The 20,798-nt window shown below is 45.8% G+C and overlaps 1 protein-coding gene across 2 annotated transcripts in view; it reads right to left on the bottom strand.

Annotated features, from left to right (window-relative positions):
- TAFA1 (TAFA chemokine like family member 1) overlaps positions 1–20,486 on the bottom strand; it is a 338,693-nt gene extending 318,207 nt beyond the window's left edge. Inside the window, exons 1-2 of one of the 2 annotated variants that reach the window (XM_081184407.1) lie at positions 19,559–20,486; positions 16,844–16,964 (exon numbers count right to left, since the gene is read on the bottom strand). In XM_081184407.1, the coding sequence (XP_081040533.1) occupies positions 16,844–16,955 (112 nt within the window). In that variant the 5' untranslated portion in view covers positions 16,956–16,964; positions 19,559–20,486. The remainder of the gene's footprint in view (positions 1–16,843; positions 16,965–19,558) is intronic. The other variant, XM_081184406.1, reaches the window with a different exon arrangement.
- Positions 20,487–20,798: the final 312 nt, after the last annotated feature.

The following is a 20,798-nucleotide window of genomic DNA, read 5'->3' as shown; positions in this document are numbered from 1 at the left end:
GCAGATCCCTTAACACACTCTCCAAGTCAGAAACATTAGTTATCAATATGCTTGCAGGTATATTTTAAAGTGCTGCTTATTAGCTACTAAGTCCCAAATGGCTTAGCTCCAGGGTACCTAAACTACTGCATCCTCCCTTGTGATCCAGCCTATACTCAAAGATATGATGAAGAGGCCCTTCCTGTATCCCAGTGTCAGTGGATCTTTCTGTGGCCACAGCTCACATTATAAAATAATTCCTGTTTTCTTTTTCTTTGAATGTTGTTAACCATCTTAAGTGCTGTTCTGGTAAGACAAAACGTGAGCTATAAAATATCCTAATAAGTGCATAATAATATGTCATATCAAAAAAGATTATGAACCAGCCACAATACTCAGTCTGGACTCTGATCTGGGGCTTCAGACAACACCTTCCTCAAACTAAAACACATTCTAGGCTTTATCCCCTTCCATTTACTATTGGATTTTTAAAAATGGAAACAACTGTTTTTTGCAGGCATACCAGTCTCCCTCCAGAGTGGATAAAGCTTGCCAAATTGCAGGCTAGTGGGTCGAGGAGCATTGATGCTAGGCACCTTTCTAAAGTTTGTTTTGTTAAAAGAAAGAAACGCCAATAGCGATTTAATTTTGGTGTGTGATTTGATGAAATTTGCAGGCAACCCCACTCTTTCTGAAGGTAAGACACATGCCAAATTTCAGAAGGGTTCACTACAGTGATTTTCCCCCAAGGGTGGATTTAAAAAGGAGTCACTTAATCTCCCCATATATTTTATAGGACATTGGTCTGAAAATTGATTATATGAGATCGATACTACTGCCAAAGAAATCTACCAAAATACAGGCAAATAAGCCCAGGGGCTTTTGTGCTAGGCAACTTAAGAATTGATTTTTAGTGGAAATAACTAAAAGGGATTTGCTTTCTGGGTAAAATCATTCCTTCTGATTCTAACCTTGACCTATTAGTCAGAATAGAGCTGTCTCTCGGCCAAATTCCCACTTTGGTGTTCTTCCTTCCTTCCTCCATCATCCCAACTTGGCCTTGTGGCAGACACTTGGTTGAAGTATTATTTTATATCTAGGTTGCAAAGACACCTCAAAGTGTTTCATGGGTATCCACTTCAACTTGTGTCACTTTGCACAGCTCTTGCTTCATGTCTGACAAGCCGAAAGTCCCTCCATGGGACCCCTGTTCCATCTTGGGAGCTGGGATTCATCCAAATCTGATCGACCCCCCCTAATGTCTGGTTAATCTGCAAATTTTGGAATATCCGTCAGATATCAGAACAAGAGCTTTTTATTTTCTAAAAAAAGGAACAAAGTTCCAATGGGTATATAGCCAAAGAGCTCTGGTGGCAAAGATCACAATTTCCAGTCCTTTCAAACCACAATCAATTTTTGATTGATTGTTGTAGCTAAGGTTATATACTGCTTAATCTATACATAAAATAGATTAATACATAAAATGCAGGAACACAGGAAAGTATAGGAAAACTGTAGGAACAATAGGAACTGTTTGCCAGACTTTTTGGGAGCAATCCAACTCAAATTCCACCAGGCTGAGTAGGGCTTGGAATAAGTGCATAAGGTCTATGCTGGCAGAAGTCCTCCGTCCCAGTCATGTCCCCCCAAAAGGGCATTCTGGGGGAATGGTTGAGCTAGGACAGGGCAGTGGGAGACCATATACCGAACTTCATTCAGCTCAGTCAGTGACTTAGCAATGCAGTGGAAGTTACATTGGTGTAAAGGCAAGTATAAGAAGAGCTTGCTGGGTCAGGCCAACGACCCATCTAGTCCAGCCTTCTGTTCTCACAGTGACCAACCAGATGCCTGTGGGAAACCTGTAAGCAGGACCTGAGCAAAGAGCAATCTCCCTTCCTGCAGTTTCCAGCAACTGGTATTCAGAAGCACAGCTATTGCTGTGGAGACAGAGCATCACCATTGATACTGTTTTAAATGCCAGTTTTCCCTCTGCCAGGCTCAGGCCAGCAATAGACACAATCCTAACTGGAGTTTAGAATATGGGTAAGGGACGCGGGTGGCGCTGTGGGTTAAACCACAGAGCCTAGGACTTGCCGATCAGAAGGTCGGCGGTTCAAATCCCCGTGACGTGGTGAGCTCCCGTTGCTCAGTCCCTGCTCCTGCCAACCTAGCAGTTCGAAAGCACGTCAAAGTGCAAGTAGATAAATAGGTACCGCTCCGGCGGGAAGGTAAATGGCGTTTCCGTGTACTGCTCTGGTTCGGCAGAAGTGGCTTAGTCATGCTGGCCACATGACCCGGAAGCTGTACGCCGGCTCCCTCGGCCAACAAAGCGAGATGAGCACCGCAACCCCAGAGCCGGTCACGACTGGACCTAATGGTCAGGGGTCCCTTTACCTTTACCTAAGTTACACCAGAATAATTTAATTACAGTGACTTCCTTCAGTTTGGGTTGCTCTGCCCATCTATCTAACTCATTATCAACAACTCTGGATGGCAGTGCTGTAACAACAACAACAACTTATTTCCTCTACCCTACCCATCTGACTGGCTGCTCCAGCCACTCTGGGAAGCTTCCAACAAAAATACAGGAAAACAACAACATCAAACGTTAAAAGCTTCCCAAAACAGGGCTGTCTTCAGATGTCTAGGAAAAAAATCAGGCAGAGGTCTTTCCCATTCCACCTGCTACGTGGAAATGGAGTGAGCTGAACCTGGCAGCTTCTTCATGCAAACTGCTGCTCTAGCACTGGTCCCTCCTAGAAATTCCAGGCACACAGGGTGTTGGGTTCAGTATCTGTGGCAGGTTACTGCCCCAAGCAGGTTGCAATCTCGATTTTGACAGTCAGGGAGACAACTAAGGCAGGGCGAGGCATTAGGTCAAAACCTCTGTGTTGATTTTGTTCTTACAATTCTCAAAGGGTCAGGGGATCCTAAAGGAGAGGCAAGGCTAAAAATAAATCAGACTGAACGCACAGTGGACTATGTGACAGCATATCCCAAGCAAGTTTGCTCCCAATCTCTACAGAAGCTGCAAGCATTTTTCATATACAAACATTGCAACCATCCAGCCTGCTTTGCCCTGCCTGATTGTCTTCTGGAAAAGATATGCCTGCTGGCATGTCTATGTATGCATTGATGCACCAGATGTCTCACTCAGAAGGGATATATCTGCCACCACTGCCTCTGCACTATTCCCTGGCACAGTAAATGAATAGGAAAGGAGGAAGGGAAGTCTCCCATCTTTTTCTTGAGGTGTAGCATTCCACACGGAAAGTGTGGCTATTTCCTAGCCATATGTACAGGAAGAAAGACAGGCAGATTAAGGAGAAGTTGGAAATGCAGGGTTCAACCCCAGTGGCGTAGCGTGGGTTGTCAGCACCCGGGGCAAGGCAAGTAATTTGCGCCCCCTAACCCATGGATTTGCACCCCCTAACCCTAACCCCCAGATGTTGCGCCAGGTGCGGCTGACCCCCCTGCACCCCCCACGCTACGCCACTGCTCCCATCCTCTCATAGCTGGAGGTGCCGGCGACTCAACCTGGGGGCCTTTTGCAAGGAAAGCAGTGTTCTCCCATGCAGCCACGAACTGTAGTAGACCGGCTCTTTTGAGAAGCAAGGCGGCCTCGGCTGAGGGACGTGGCTGGTCTCTGCAGGGGAAGGAAAGGAAGAGACCGCGGGGTCTTTTTCTTCCAGGCATCCGTCCAAGAAGGAGCGCCTGCCTCTGGTTTAAACCTCGCTCACCAGAAGAGTTCAGATCCACCCTGAGCGGGAAAGCAAATGCGGGGGAAAGTCTCCTGAGAGGCGCCCTCCCTGCTCTCAGAGTGGTGGGATGATGAGAGGCGCCCTCTAAGGGACAAGAGACCCGGGAAATCCACCTCCCACTGAACTGAGCTGGGGTGGGGTGGGGGGGACTTAATTGGAAAGAGGATCGCAGCTTCCTCGAAGGGAGCCTTTGACCTTGAAGCTTGCTGCTAGCAGGGTGGCTTTTTGTGGTCGCCCCAATTTGGGGCGCAAATACCCGGCGGCTTCGCCCCCCAACCCCCGTGAAGATGCGGCTTGGGGGCGGGCGCGCGTTTTCGCCTGACTCTCTCCCTCGCCCCCTCCCCGGAGCGTTGCAGTAAGAAAGGGAGAGTCTCCCGCTCGGCTGCCGCTGTTTCTCTCCACGTGTCCGCCGCCAGAGGCAGCAGCGTCAGCGGCGGGCAGCCGTGCCTGTGCGAGCAAGTCTGGCGGCGGAATGGTGGTGAGGTGCTGTGGCTGCTGCCGGGCCCTGGCGGTCGTGCCTCCCGGCGCGCTCTGCCTGGGCGCGGCGCTCAGCGGGCTCTTCAGCTTCGGCTTCTTGGCCGCGGCCCTGGTGCTACAGCCTGCTCCCGAGGCTCTTCGGAGACTCCGGAGGCGGCGAGTGCGCCCCCTCAGATGTTGCGCCCGGTGCGGCCGGCCCCCCCTGCACCCCCCACCCTATGCCACTGTTCAACCCCAACCCAAGATCTGCTGGGGTGAGCATGTGAGGATCCAGAAGATCTCTAGCTCAGACAACTGATTCCTGGCACAACTTAGGCTACACTGTCATACCTCATCTCAGCTCAACTGGTGCTATGCTCCCTGAGCTGGGCCAGCAGATGCATAAACCCGGGAAAATGGGCAGTCCAGGGGAGTGGTGGGAGCAGGAGCAGGTAAGGGATGGGGGCTTAGGCTGGATCCTAAGTCAGTTCAGCTTAATCACATGACCTGACAACCCAGCAGAACATACACTGGCAGAAAGGGTAATGGTTATAGTGACCTGAGAGACCAGGGTTTGAATCCCCACTCAACCATGAAGCTCGCTGGGCGACCTTGGGCCAGTCACTTTCACTTTCACTCATCCTAACCTACCTCACAGGGTTGGTGTGAGAGTAAAATGGGGAGGGGAGAACCATTTATACCACACTGAGCTCCTTGAAGGAGGAGGTGGTATATAGACAAGACATAAGTAAATAAGTCGAACTTAGCAGTGGGGATAGGGAGGAGGTCAGGATTACATCCTAAATGGGTAATAGGGCAGAGGGGTTTAGTGTTTTAGGACGATGACCCATACAGCCTAGCAACTCAGATCTAGAGCTCCTCACGTTTGAATGTTTTGTGACCCCCAGTCTCTTCAGGCAAATAATGTTGCTGCTATTTAAGACGTGATAATAGGATTCTCTTCCCTGCCCCCTGTAGCCACAGATATAATCCTTGGCTAAAATCTGCCAGAGTCATTCCATGGTCAATCAATGTAGTTACACATAAATAAGATTACTTGGCTTTCTCGCTTTTATTCAACAGTATGCTTCCTTTCTGCAAATATAACAGGATGTCAGAAATATTTTAGAGACTGCAGGGGAAAGATGCTGATCTCATTTAATCCGCAGTAACTTCAAAAGAGGGTCTAAAGATCTTTTGCCTTGCTCAAATTTAGACTCAAGATACATAAGACAAACACTGAATCCAAAGAAGTCATTGAAGTCAGAAATGGGAAGACTTTTGCACATGTTTTGAAAGAGCTGCCACCATCTAGATAGATCAAGATGCTCGAGCCTCACTCACAGTCAGCTGCATCAAAACTGCGAGGATAGTTTGATACATATTAATTGTGTGTTCTAATAGCAAACTCAAAAGCTGAGTTACAGTGGCTATGCAGCCAAATCAGGTTGACTGAGAAATAAGAGCAACATGGGTTTCTCCATGCTGTGGGTGGGGGGTAACCGAAGACGTAGCGGTGGCAAAAGGGGGAATTGATAAGAAAAAAGGCAGTGTGGCATAGTGGTTGGATTGTAGCTCTAGGACAGAGCTTTCCAAACTTTTCAGGTTGGTGACACACTTTTTAGACATGCATCATTTTGCAACACAGTAATTCAGCTATACAGTGGTACTTTGAGTTACAAACACCTCAGGTTACAAACGCTTCAGGTTACAAACTCTGCTAACCTAGGAGAGTTACCTCGAGGTGAGAACCTTGCCCCAGGAAGAGAATGGAAATCGTGTGCTGGTGGCGCAGCGGCAGCAAGAGGCCCCATTAGCAAAAGCACGCCTCTAGCTAAGAACAGTTTCAGGTAAGAACAGACCTCTGGAACGAATTAAGTTTGTAACCAGAGGTACCACTGTACTAGCAAGCTGGAAGTTCAACTAACCTCTTTCCAGCCCTAGGAGGAGCATGGGGAGCGTTCGCACAACAAACCTACATACTGCAGCTGACACACTAATGTGTCGTGACACACAGTTTGGAAAGCTGTGCTCTAGGATCTGGGAGGCCACGATTCAAATCCCTGCTCAGGCATGAAACTCCCTGGGTGACCTTGGGCCAGTCAGAGTCCCTCTGCCTAGCCTACCTCATAGGGGTTGTTGTCAGGATCAAACTGGCAGGAAGAGAACTGCCCTAAGACTGCCATAGGCCCAGGTTTTCCAAGACACATCCGGGAATCGGACTGTGAAAATAGTATCTGGGCGGATTTTTGCCAAATACGCAAAACGCCCGGAAAAACCCAGGCATATGGCAACCAGGGCAATTTTCTAAAAAAAAAAAAAAAATGCTGTAAAAATAATAATTAAAAAAAGCCCAAATACTTTTTTGTGGGGGGAGACCTTGAGCTTCTTGGAGAAAAGGTAGAATATAATTGTGATAAATGATATGAAGGTAGGTAGGTAGGGAGATGATAGATAGATAGATAGATAGATAGATAGATAGATAGATAGATAGATAGATGATAGATAGAGATAGATAGGTAGATAGGTAGATGACAGATAGATAGACTTAAGGTGGAAACTCCACCTTAAATCAACAACAACAACAAATATTCAGTGAAGAGACTTTATTTACATCTTTAAGCATGAACAGTGTGCAGAAGGAATACAATGATCTACGTATCTATTATTTTAGGTATTCTTACTATTGTGGGATATTTGTGGGTGCAGCACACCCTCTTTGGAGGGGTACTGAAGAAATGGTAAATTCTACATTGTTTTACTACAAGTAACAAACTGCATTTAAAAATGTTAGCATCTCCAGGCATTTACTTCTGCAAATTCTGATAAAGTACACCACCCTTTGATGTCCCTGTAAATTTCTGGAAGCTATTTCTTGACTTCATCGGTAGTCAAGGCCACCAAGGAGATATTGAGAGCCACAAGGTTCAGAATGTCACCGTCTCATTGACTTGATCTGTCCCTCATACTGAGTAGTAGAGTGACCTGTGAGGCCAGAGTTTAGCCGGTTTACAACAAGAGGTATCTTAAAGGCTGAGTTCAGATGCCCAGTGGCGTAGCGTGGGGGGTGCAAGGGGGGCAGGCCGCACCGGGCGCAACATCTGGGGGGGCGCGCTCGCTGCCTCCAGAGTCGCCGAAGAGCCTCGGGCGCAGGCTGTAGCAGAGCCGCATGTCTCGCGGAAACGACGAGCTGTGCACGCGTCCGGGCTGAAGGCGTCCAGCAGGCAGCGGCTCTCAGCGCTCGCCGCGGAGGACGCACCAGGCAGCCCCTCCTCACAGCCCCGCCTCCGCCGCCGCTGCTGCAGCTGCTGGGCAGTTGCATTTTCCTCGCCTCTCTGCCCCCCTCCTCCTCCGGGCAAGCGGCGTCGTTTGGGCGGCAGCGCCAGCGGCAACTCGCAGGTTAGGAGTTAGGGGGGGCGCAAATTACGTGCCTTGCCCCGGGTTAGGGGGCGCAAATTACTTGCGTTGCCCCGGGTGCTGACAACTCATGCTACGCCGCTGCAGATGCCACAATCCTGATCCTGGATCTGAATCTGATTTGCAGGGAGCTCTCAAACCATAGTTTCCCAGAAGATGGCACAGGAAACTAGGAGGGCAACCAAAATGGTCAAAGGCCTGGAAACGATGCCTTATGAGGAACGGCTAAGGGAGCTGGGCATGTTTAGCCTGGAGAAGAGGAGGTTAAGGGGTGATATGATAGCCATGTTCAAATATATAAAAGGATGTCACATAGAGGAGGGAGAAAGGTTGTTTTCTGCTGCTCCAGAGAAGCGGACACGGAGCAATGGATCCAAACTACAAGAAAGAAGATTCCACCTAAACATTAGGAAGAACTTCCTGACAGTAAGAGCTGTTCGACAGTGGAATTTGCTGCCAAGGAGTGTGGTGGAGTCTCCTTCTTTGGAGATCTTTAAGCAGAGGCTTGACAACCATATGTCAGGAGTGCTCTGATGGTGTTTCCTGCTTGGCAGGGGGTTGGACTCGATGGCCCTTGTGGTCTCTTCCAACTCTATGATTCTATGATTCTATGAAATAGTTACTGAAACTGGATGTGTGAGGGGAAGGAAGGAAGGAACTGCACGGACATGTGGCTCATTTCATTCCTGGTCCAGATTGGGATAATTACATCTGAATTTACCGTAAGTCTTTAATCTTAATATGTAGGAATTAAGTCTGACACTAAGAAAGCATGCCTGACTGGTTAGAGCATGGTGCTGATGACTCCAAGGTTGCCGGTTTGACTGCTGTCCATTGGACCTAACCCTAAGTTAACTATAGTCTAACATCACTGAGAAATGTGGAGAAACTCCCACATTTGACTGGTTTAGGAGCCCAGCTGCATGTCCAGATGAGATGTCCTCCTCTACTCAGTGATTCTGCAGAAAGTAGAATGGAGGGGGAGTTCCCTGCAACTGGGGAGCCATTGTCCGGCAAATGGCAGGGGAAGAGAAGCAAGATGGAGTGCAGGCAGCCTTCACCAGCCTGGTGTTTTCCAGATGTTGCTGCGCTACAGTTCCCATCAGTGCACATGCTGGCTGGGGATGATGGGAACTGCCGTCCAAGATCTGGTGCCCACTGAGCTGGCAAAGGCTGAGCTGGCGAAACATTGGGAAGAGAATCTAGGGCATTGGCTGGTTTTCTACACACCCAATGTTCTCCTTTTCAGAATGAAGAGCCCATTTCCTTATACAGAGGCTAGCTAGCCCATTAGGACACTGTGGGTGGTATTCAACTGAATTCTTGCTTGAGTACAAGGATTAGTGCGAGTGCAATGGGATTTCTCTTCTCTTCTCCCCACCACAACATTCCCCAAACTGCTCTAGAGGGTTGGAGGGAACCCAGAACAGATATCACGTGCACACAGGCAGAGGAGCGTGGGAGAATGTTCCATTCTTGCACTGATGGGATGTTCACTTTCATGCTACGTTGAAGACAACTCTTTATTTCAATCTTGGAAAGGATACTCCAGAGCTGTGTCCCATTAACCCTTTTCATTTCCCCCTCAGTTTATAGGCCACAAAAATGTACTCCATGCTCCGCTGCCACTTTGTTTACTATTTTACTCGCATTCCTTCCCAAGGTCCCTCTGGACAAAACTCAAAAAAAGTAGATCCGATGTACACTGCAGCCCAAGTGTGCGGCAGCTCTCTGCCCAAAGCACATTAAGGAGTCTCCGGCACTGTTTTAATGCTAAACTAAGTTTGGCTCCAGAGAATGACTCTGTTTATAGCATTTGAAGTTAGGGGAAGATGTGAAATCCCAGAAGAAGGCAGAAACGTTGCTCTTAGCGAATCTCAGTTTCATGACAGGCTGGAAAGGGAAACATTAAAAACAGGGGGGGGGCAACAAAAACCATAACACTAAAACTGAAGGAGGAGAAAAGATCAAACCATCCTGGTAACTAAAAGGAAGAAGTTATACGTGTCTTGAGAGGAAATACACCCAGTGATCCCTTTTAGTGCACGGTATGGGACACAGGTGGCGCTGTGGGTTAAACCACAGAGCCTAGGACTTGCCGATCAGAAGGTCGGCGGTTCGAATCCCCGTGATGGGGTGAGCTCCCGTTGCTCGGTCCTTGCTCCTGCCAACCTAGCAGTTCGAAAACACGTCAAAGTGCAAGTAGATAAATAGGTACCGCTCCGGCGGGAAGGTAAACAGCATTTCCGTGTGTTGCTCTGGTTCACCAGAAGTGGCTTACTCATGCTGGCCACATGACCCGGAAGCTGTAGCTGGCTTCCTTGGCCAATAAAGGAAGATGAGCACCGCAACCCTAGAGTCAGTCACGATTGGGCCTAAGGGTCAGGGGTCCTTTTACCTTTATTAAACCATGGTTTATTAAGGTTATTAAACCATGGCTTTGTGTTATGCTAGTCACATAAGCCCATGACCAGGAAAAAGGGGAGGAAGAGCCCAAGAGGCATCAGCACCTATAGGATGCTGATGAACCCTGATAAGCCACTTCAAGCACAGCAGCTGGCCAGGATTGCTGGTGTCACCAGATTCTGCCTTTGATTCAATTTTGGCCTGCCCAATTTTGTTCTGGCTCTAGACTTAGCTGGAGCAGATCAAAGATCCATCTAGACCATTACATTGCATCCAACAGGAGCCAACCAGATGTCTGAAGGATGCTCAAAGGGACATCACAAAGGAATAGTTTTGTCTGCTCTCCCCCAGCAGCTAGCATTCAGAGGTATGCTGGTTCCAAAGCTGGAAGTCGCCTCCAGCCAATGTGATAACTATTTGTTAAATATTCCAATCTCCTTTTTTCAAGCCAGCTAAGGAAGTGGCCTTTACCACACACTGAGTGAATTCGATGATATGTCATGTAAACTAGAGACATACAAATCCATCAGTTTTGGTTTCTTTTGCTTTCTCACTTTGCCATCATAATCCCACCCCCCAATTTCTGCACGAGTTTGTGATTTTTTTGTGTTGTTGTTTTTTAAGTCGGCACAGAAACTTGTACACGCTTTGAGGGGAATTTCTCCTAATCTGCAATTTTTTGTGCATGATTTTACCAATACATGCAGTGTAGAAAGTTGTTTTCCCCAATATAATGCATTTTTGAATGTCATTTCCCCATAAGACATGCTTCTTTGTACACAAAATTCAGAGAAATGTGAATTTCAAAGGATAGCCGCATACTGGTTTATGTAGCAGTTTGGGAAACATGAATTAGGTAGGTCTGCATTAAGATTTTATGATGCAAACTTAATGTATTGCTCCCCCATCCACAATACACACAATCTCTCCCCCCCCCCACCACAAAATAACTGACAAGAGTCTGCCTCTGATTTAGTTCTGCTCCTGGTACCCACTGCCAGGACACCAGTATTTTTGACATCACAGGTGAACTATTTGGAGCTATAGTCAGGTTTAAAGGTAATTTTGGCTTCTGAGATGTTATCCTTGTGATACTTGAAAACTGTTTGTGAAACGTCTTGTTACTCTATTTGGGACTGAAGCGAAGAAATTAAAGTCATTTGTCCTAGTTTATTCATTTTTAGTGAGTAGCAGGCTCACATTCCCCTTCATGTTCCTTGCCCTTTTATTTCTAACATCCCTTGGTAGTTGTCACTCCTTGTAGATTTGCCTTTCTACTTGAAACTTTACATGCTTGCTGTGTAACATTGCACATATCTTCAGCAGAATCATTCTCGTTTTCCACACACACCTTTTCCCCCTGTATTAGAAAGCCTTTGTATGGCCATGATGATTTAAAAATACAACGACTCTGGGTCCGTTGCAGTTTTGCAACTTTGTGTTCTCAAGCATCCAACCCACTCACTTCCAGGGCTCTGGAGGAGTTGGTTGAAACCTGCAGAGTCTCTCTAGCAGTTCAGATGAACTATTTGTGAAATGAATCCATGAGAAGCCCAAGAAATGGGGAAATGATTTAGCAGGCATCAGAATATTCAGATGGGTTCTGGTAAATAGAGGCCATTGGAAGGGATTGGGTTGAAACCTGAATTGCAAATACTCTGATGTGTGACTAAAATTCAATACATAAACAATACAAAAATGCAAATATCTTGCACTTAATTGTAAGAGCTAATTCACACAGTCCAAATCAGTTCCACAACCATCTTCAGCCTCTTATTTAACCAGGAGAACATTCTGTATGTGAGGTGGAGAATTCCCACGATTGCACCAGGAGGTTCCACCTAGTGCGTTGGGATTTTAGAGTATGCTCTATTCATGTTGCTTGTTATTATTTATTAAATTTCTTTGCCACCCTTCATCCAAGGATCACAGGGTGGTTTACAATATAAAAACACAAAAATGCATAATGTAGTAGCAACCAAAGCAATACCCCCCCATCACCACACCGAGTTTATCACTCTACAGCCTACAGGTGACTCAGCCTATTTCCATCCTTACTTTCAAATGGGTTCACTCCTAAATCCATTTCTTCTCATTTCTGCATAAATATGCAATTTTCACTTGACAACTCACATTTCATTATATAGTTAAATGTATGGTTTCTCTCAAAACGTATTTTCTCTTGAGAACCTATATTTCTGGATACATTATTGTGTGTGTGTGTTTAACTGATAAGTGCACCACAACATTCAAAGTGCAAAACCTGATTGAGATCTACATTCTAATCCTCACATCAGTTTGGGAGGTTTGGATCGGGGTACTTCATTTCAGAAATGACAAAGACTCAATTCATCAAACACACCTATTTTATAGTAAGATTGATGCCTACGCTGGATGTCTCACAATTCTTGTTAGGATTGCTTACACCAAGCTTGTAAAGAGTCACTTTCTATCCCTTCCTGGGCTCTTAAATGATGCAACAACAATTGGTTGAACATCACAATGCATCGAACATCACAATGCACCACCTTCCAAATTGACCTTTATGCTGAAGTGGCACAGGTGTGCAGGAGAGGACAAGAAAGAGGAAAATGCTATAGCCACCTGGACAAAGAATGCCCAAGAAAACTCAATTCACATGAGTTCATATTTGTTTGGGGCCTTTTTCAGATCACTAGTAACATTCTAATCCGGAACTTCTAGAGCAGGCACATCCAACTCTCTAGAGACTGCTATCTACTCCGAGTATAATAAAGCTGGCATTGATCTACCAATTGTCATTGTTGTTGAGCTTTCTTTAGGGGGTGAGACCAGAGCTGCTGAGCTTTTTTGGGGGGGAGAGGCCAGAGTTCTTGAGCTTTTGGGGGGAAATAATGGCCAGCGTTGTGGAGCTTTCTTTTAGGAAGGGCTGGCACAAGTTCTTAAGCTTCTTTTAGGGGGGCTGAGAAGAGTTATTAAGCTTTTTGGGGTGAAGATTGCATAAAATCACTAGCACAAAATTCTGCTGCCCTCTATCCTTCCCACACTCTGACGCCGATGCAGGGAATTCAACCTTTCTAAGCAGTGACGGTGCCAGCAATGGAACACAGCACCAGGGGCGCAGCACAGCATGCTCACTCATAGGAAACCAGCCAATCACTTTTTTATCTCCTGCGATCAACTGGGAGCACCCTGTCGATCTACCTGTCGATCGCGGTCGACCAGTTGGACATTGCTGTTCTAGAGCATATGATTCATGTCAGAAATGCCTTACAGTGGCGCAGTCCTGGGGCAGTTAACGCCTGTGCTGCCATACTCTCTCCCCACACCACCCCAAAAAAAAGTTTTGAGTTGCATCCAACGAAGTGTCCCATTGGTGCAAGGACTTCAGCTTATGCAAAAGAACTTCCCGTCCCTCCTCATCTCCCCATGCAACCCCCAGATCTCCTCCCAAGTGTTGGGGGGAGTTACCTGAACATATGCATATGGTGGGAGGAGAGGGAAGTTCTGCTGGAGAGGGAAGTGTCTGGACGGGACAACGTGGTTGGATGCAACCCATAATCATTTGCTTTTATAGCTTCAAGGCAGGGGCAGCAATCAAGGTGAAGAAACTAGTTCAAGCACAAAACAAGGCAATAGTTAAGGAAATCAAATCACACTCCACATGGCTGTAGAGAAGCATGTGTGACATCACCCAAATCTCCTGTCCAAGCTTGTTTTGTAGAACCACCAGAACAGCACTGGCAGGGCATCAGTCAGTGGCACCCTGGGATTCCCTGGATAAGGGCCACATGTCTTTGTACTTTTAAACCTAGCAAAAAAACATTTAAACTCACCATATTCCCCATGTTCTTAGTTTCAATATCACCAACCTAGCCATCCACTTGGAGAAATGGTTTCTCTATGCAGCGCTATTTAAAGCCAAATTCAAGAGCAATAGATTAAGTCCACTAAATCATGTGATATTTAAAATGCTGCACACTGTGGTCTTTAAATGAGATCTTCCATTTATCAAGTCAAGGAGGTGGAAGACATAGTGAGACTTGTCTTCCTTAATTTCCCCACGCTCTTGTCAAGCTTTTAAAACTTATTTGGAAGGCCTCATACAAATTAAAGACCCCCACCAAGAATTATGGACTGAACCGCCATAAAGTGCTGGGAGATTGTGATAGTTGGGGTGGAGGTATGCTAGACAATTAATTACAGTTGTGTGTGTTTTCACCTTATTAAAAATAGAAAAGGCCTTCTAGTACAACAGTATGAAATTAGAAAATTATGCATCGATTCATCTTCTCCAGTTTTTATTCACTCTCCCCCCCCCTTCTTGATGCAGTGTTTTAATCTTCCTTAAACAGTGGCTAACTCAAAGTGGCTAACTCAAAGTAAATGATGCATTCCTAATAATATAAATATGAAAAATAGCAATCGCTTGAGGACTGCAGCTGAATATATTAAAAACTCTGCTCATTTTCATCATTAACACATTTCCATTTCCTTTTTCTTCATGTTGTGCAACACTCCCCAACCACCACCACTTGCATTCTCAAATAAGACGACAAATTCACAGATGATAGATAGATGATAGATAGATAGATAGATATAGATAGATAGATAGATGATAGATAGAATTTCTGTATTGTGACAAAAGAAATCTCATAAGAACCTCTAACTCTGTCTTCCTAAAGGACTCTCAGTGTATCTTCTCCTATCCAGACATGGAACAACCTGAATCAATGGTGAGCATTTCCATCAAATTCCACTCATCTGTCAACGTAGTGGCTTATTTCTTGAGAGACTGAAATTGCCTGCCTGGGCTCAGAAGACCATCAATCTTACTCATGTAGGGTGCAGGCTGCCTGCCTCAGAAAGTCTCGCAAGAGGGAAAGCTCTGCTGTTCCTAAGCAGGTGATGAGGCAGCTGTAAAGCCTTCACTCTGTATCACAGCCCCTGCGAAAGATATGTCATATTTCCCATTTCCCCCAATACTTTGTATGCACCCCATGCCGTGCTCTTCTAGCTTCATAAAGGAGGTGATTTTTCAAGCTTAGGCAAATGCTGCCAGCCACCGGAAGGTCTATCCCTCTTTCCTTTCTTTTTTTCTCATCATGTCACTTGTTTCAACTGATTGTGCAAAAATGAGATTGCATTTTCCCTTTGACTATTTATACATACAGTGGCTTGTTTGTCCATTGTGCTGCCATTGGTGGCAGATAGCTGGCACCTTTCTGTTTCAGTGGTGCTTTGTTTCCTTCTCTTGATGGCTCTGAGAGGAAGACATGCATACCGGTTGTCCTACCTGCCTCCAATCAATTACAATGACAGTTAGTGAAGCAATCGATTGCGCACCCTAGAGCAAAATGTATAGGAGATCCACAACACACAGAATGGCATGGGTATATAAGACATAAGAGTAGAACTGTGCTCCTGTGCAACTCTGATTCAAGGGCTGTATCTAGAGGAAGCTATCAATGAGCAATTTCACCGCAATACTTTTGGGCAAACCTTCCCTTTTGTTTCTAAGATTCTTAAGCTATTACTTCCAGGTCTGAAGGACAGCTACGAAGAAAAAGGAACCCTTTTCCTCACCCACATCAGATTGAATAAAGACGTTGACATCTATTGGAGCCAAAAGTGATATTCTCAAAATCTGCAGAGCATGATTACCCATCATCACTACACACATTTCATCTTTGAAACGCTAAGAGAGTGAAAAGGGGGGTGGGAAGCTCACCACATCCTATGAGCAGTGGCCAGTTCATCAGCCTTCTCATATTGCATTGTATGCACATGGGTCATTTCCTGGACAGTAAGGCCATGAAGCAAGTTCCAAATGAATGGTCAGCTTTGAAATATTACATTGCTGATTTCCATCTGAGGAATGTCAATGCGACACAATGCCTTAGACGCAATCTTACCTTAATCAATTTCTATTACCGACACCAAAATCCTCTTTTTTTGCACCTTTCAGCCATGGAGCATCCTTGGAAACATGACATGCTTTACCACCAGAAATACCGTTCGCCTTATCATACGTTCACCACGATCACAAATAGCAGCGTTCGACAAAAATGCAGGCCTTGTTGCAGCATCGTTTACACTTGGCATAACCATCCCAGGAACAATAAGTGGTTACATAAGGCTTGAATTAAGGGGCTTCCTGGAGACATGGCTTAGGTTGCAATCCTAAACACGTTTACCAGGGCATAAGCATAACCGAATACAGGGGGACATACTTCTGAGTAAAAGGGCTGAGATTGTGCTGCAACATTGCCAAGCGGGTCTCCCCACATTCTAGAATTCACCCTGCATGTGGCAGTAAAGGATAATGCATAGTTATTGGTAGGTGGGTGTTTTGAGTTTTTTGTCTCCATCCACAGATGTAAGAGAAAATAAGTTACCAAAATAGGCATGTGATTATCTGTCCTTTTCTCATCTGAATGCAAACATTGGGCCCCCTGTCTTTTCTTTTTCTTGCAGGGTGGGGAGACTTGTGCCTCAATTCGCAAATGTACAGGAAATAAAAGTGCTCAAAGTTATATAACTGCATGATTTCTCCACAGGAGAAAGAAATCTTATTCTCTTACCACACAGTGCAAAAAGAATCTACAGTATAATCTAAAGAGCTTTCCCATGCCAATTTGAGGAAACTGACAGAAACACACACCCCTCCCCCCCCAAAAAAAAATAGGTTGTGATTTTCCACGGCAGGAGAGCAAATATTTGCTTGATTTCATTGTCATGCAAGGAAGCAGCTCATAGAATGTCAGGGGTGAAACAGATTAATCCCCATTGCATCAATATACAGTATAGGCTGCACAGAGGAGCATCTTTGTAGCTGGTCCTACCTGGTCTGTGCAGAGGATGCTGCTGGAAGGTGTGGTGAAGTGAGCCCTGACAGAGCAGCATGGCACAGGCACTTATCCACAAATACAGGACCCAGGACATTGCAGAGACCATGGCCGTTCTCTAAAGGAAATAGTAGACAACAATTAGCACCCACTGCAAGTGAATCCACATTCTGCTTCCATTCGGATGCTATGTGCATCTGGACCATGTTGAAAAGGAAGGTAGGGGGGGATGTTTCCCTACCTCAATTCCCCCCCCCCTTTCCTCCAGACTGCCAGTTGCCATGTGACAAAGGAGTGCGTCCAAAGGAATGCAAGGAAGCTGCCTGCTTCAAGATTAACTTTTAATAATTCAGGGGCATAAATGAAAGCAATGCTAAAAGAAGCCCAAGGTTAACAGGAAACCAAGGTGCAGCTGATGGAGGAGGTCTAAGCCTACCAAAGCTTGTGTCACGATGGACGTGTCAGTTCCATGGGACAGTCTTAAGGCAGGAGCTAAGAAATCCACGCTCCATTTCATTCTTTAATTGCACTTTCAAGGTGTGATCAGAAACACTCTAGGCAAGTATATCTCCAATGAGTAACTCTGTTTCGTGATATGGGTGCGCAAAGCATGCAAGCAAATCGCTTGGGCGTACAAGATTTTTGAGAGTGAATCCATCCTGCAAAATAGCAACAATGTGGGACGTAGTGGGTGCCATCGCAGGGTGCCATTCACGCCTTCCTAGTCAATGGAAATGGACCAAGAAAACTGGGCGTTGTAGCTGGAACATGCTACTGCCAAATCTCACAGCATTAAGGTGCCTGTGCAATCACAGAGAGATTAATATAGATGAGCCCTCTCAGAACTTCATAAAGCACGTTGTAAATAGTAACTTGACATCCAGTGCCAAGACACATTTCAAGCAAGCTCTGCCTTGACAATCTGGCAAGTCTAATCTCTCTCCGGCAGGGGCGGCATCGTTTTTAACTTCTAAGGCCATTAATTTTTAATTGCAGTGTTGTCTGCTAAGCAAAGTAATTGTTTCTCAGAACTCTGTTCTATCAGTCCATACACACACAGCTTCCTTTTCTTTTGTGTCTAGTCTAAAGAAAACTTGTAGGACTAGACTGAATTTCCTGAGTAATGGAGGAAGGGCGGAGGACTGATCTATTCAGAAATCAATTTGTATCGAAAATAGAAAGGAATCCTCATTACCAAAGCAAGAGATCTCTCTCTGCTAGGGCGACATACGCCATCACTTGATACCTCTCTGGCACTGGGCATTTCCACACACACTCACACACCCCTTGTAAACTTTACAAGTTTAACAGCCTCTCCTCTAAGCCTTCAAGGATCGCCAGATTTCCAAGGCTTGGCTATGCTGCACTCCATCCAGTTCTTTTAACAACACCTTCTGCTGCATTCCACATTGCCAAATTAATCAAACTTCAGGCATGCTCCTTAGTCAGCCAATGACAAGATGGCATTTTCTATCTAATAATCCAATCAGATGAACATCTTTTTTTTTCCCCAGAGGAAGGGAGAAAAGACATTCAAGCTCAAATAAACCTCTTTTATCTCTCATGCAGAACAACTCATACACACACACACACACATTTGAAGGTTGGGCTTACGAGTATTAAAAAAAACCCCAGAAGTGATGTATCCTCACGGTTGGTTAACAATTGAAATCACTGCCAGTGGCAGATCAGTCAAGGAGTACAAGTGTCAAGTGCAAGACATGGACATCATTGTTTTGTTTTTGTTTTTTTAGGCATGTTCTTTGTAAGAGGCTCTTTTTGAGGGGGGAAATGGGGAGGGAGGAAGCTGAATGGATCAAACACAAGTTTCCAGCTCCAAAGGAGAAGCGTAATTGACAACCAAATTGCAAAACATAATTTTCACCAGCGGGATGCCCTTTTACTCTCTGCTCTGTGTTTCTGATGTACTCACCCAGCATATATATATAATTAGTTGTTTCCTTCTCCCTGCTGTTTACTTTTGGCTTACCTTCCTCCTCCTCCCCCCTCTTTTATTTCCTTAAACCTCAGCAACAAAAGCACCACATACAGCCAGCCCTTCCCTTCCAAGCACCTCACAAATGGACTTCTGGGTGGATTTCAAAGAGATGGATGCCCCTCCCCCTTTTCGTTTGGGATATATATATATATATATATATATATATATATATATATATATATATATATATATGAATGGTGTGTGTGTGTGTGTGTGTGTGTGTGTGTGTGTGTGTGTGTGTATCTGATGCAATCAGCAAATACATTTAAAGGGGAAAAGAGGCTTCCCCCTCCACTGGGGCTGATCTTCCAAGCAGAGTAGTCTTTTAAACAGCGGAGAAAGACAGGGGAAAAAACTTCTCCTGCTGATCTTTTCGCATTCTCTCTCTTTTCAGGCAGCATTTCTAGAGTAAGGACTTTTCAACCGCCCCCCCCCCTCCGCAAGCGTTCACCATCCATCTTCAAACAACATTATTGGTATGAACTTTTCTCCAGAGCCAACATTTCCATTTCTTCCCTGGGTTTGATGATCTGACTCTCTCTCTCTCTCTCTCTCTCTCTCTCTCTCTCTCTCTCTCTCCTCTCTCTCTGTCTCTCATCCGAATAACAACAACAATTATTATTATTATTATTACTGATACATATAGGTATATTTATTTGACATTCGTTCGGCGGGAGAATCCCGAGAAGTCCTCCGAGCAGCTCCGTCCTTACCTGAGGATTCCAACCCAAAGCACAGTGCCCGGTTCGCGTTCATTGGAAAGACTGGACACTTTCCCCAAAAAAATCCATCTGCACCACAACACGGGATCGTGCAGTTTCGCCCGGCAATCTTCGACAGCAGCCTTTCTTGAGGACGCACGAAAACGAAACCGGGGATTGGTTTGTGTCTCGGTGTCCTCGTTGGCAATCCTATTCCAAGAGTAAGGAAGACATCTAGGCTCTCTCGCTCTCTCCCTGTCTCTCTCTCTCTCTCTATCTCCCAGGCTGTCAGAAAAGTAGCCAAGCTTTGAGAGGTGGAAAGCCTGTCATTTTCACCTTTAAATCATCTCGGAGCGACACCTTCTGCTCGATGAGACCTTTCAAGTGATCTTGAGATAATTCGTAGGCTTCCAGGGCACTTAGAGAGGAGGATCGGTGGATGTTTAATGACACACCAGCCCACCCCTCTCTCTCCTTTTTTTACCTCCACCCTCTCTCCCCTTTCCTATATATAAGTATCTCTCTCTCTCCAATGCACTCAGAGCGGAGTAAGAGCAGATGTACGTAGGAAAAGCGCAGATCGCCTATACAGCGCGGTGTAAGTACCGAACAGTCTATTTCAATGCATCCCCCGGCTGGGGGGAAAGTATCACATGTCTTTAAAGGGACACGGCCCCTCTTCTGGCAGACGGGAGCCTCCGGCTGACTCACCTGCCCAGCCCAGCCCAGCCCAGCCCTCCCCCTGGAACGGCTGCGGAAGGAAGGTGTTTGGAAACACCGGGAGGGTCCCTAAATCTGGCTGCCACCCTAATCTCTGCAAGTCTCTCTTCTTCCTCCTCCTCCTGCTCCACCGCCACCAAAGAGAAGGGAGGAGTTTTGAATCCGCTCGAGATTGGGCAGGGAAGCACCTACAGTCCAATGTGGGAAGACAACTTTTCTTCTTCTTCTTCTTTAAGCAAAGGCGGGTACCCAAAATAGTCATCAGATGCGGGGGTGTCATTCATATATATATACGGAGCCTTTTTCGGTATTGCAGGGAAGGCTCAGAATTTTCGCTTAGCAATGCTGACCATCTTCTGAAAAACTGCACGAACAAACCTTTTTCTTTTTTTCGTTTTTGGCGGATCTTAAAAGATATACGGGTTTTGCTGTGCACATAAAAGCATATTTTTGAGAGTGCTGGAACCTGCCTGTGGTGGATAGATTGTACCAGCATCGGATGAAGATGAAGGAGACTCTAGTCTAGTCAATG

Source organism: Podarcis bocagei (genome assembly GCF_964188305.1).
Source record: "Podarcis bocagei genome assembly, chromosome: 2".
Taxonomy (NCBI): Eukaryota; Metazoa; Chordata; class Lepidosauria; order Squamata; family Lacertidae; genus Podarcis; species Podarcis bocagei.
Note: the sequence above shows the minus strand (reverse complement) of the source record. Positions and strands in the feature narration are given on the sequence as shown.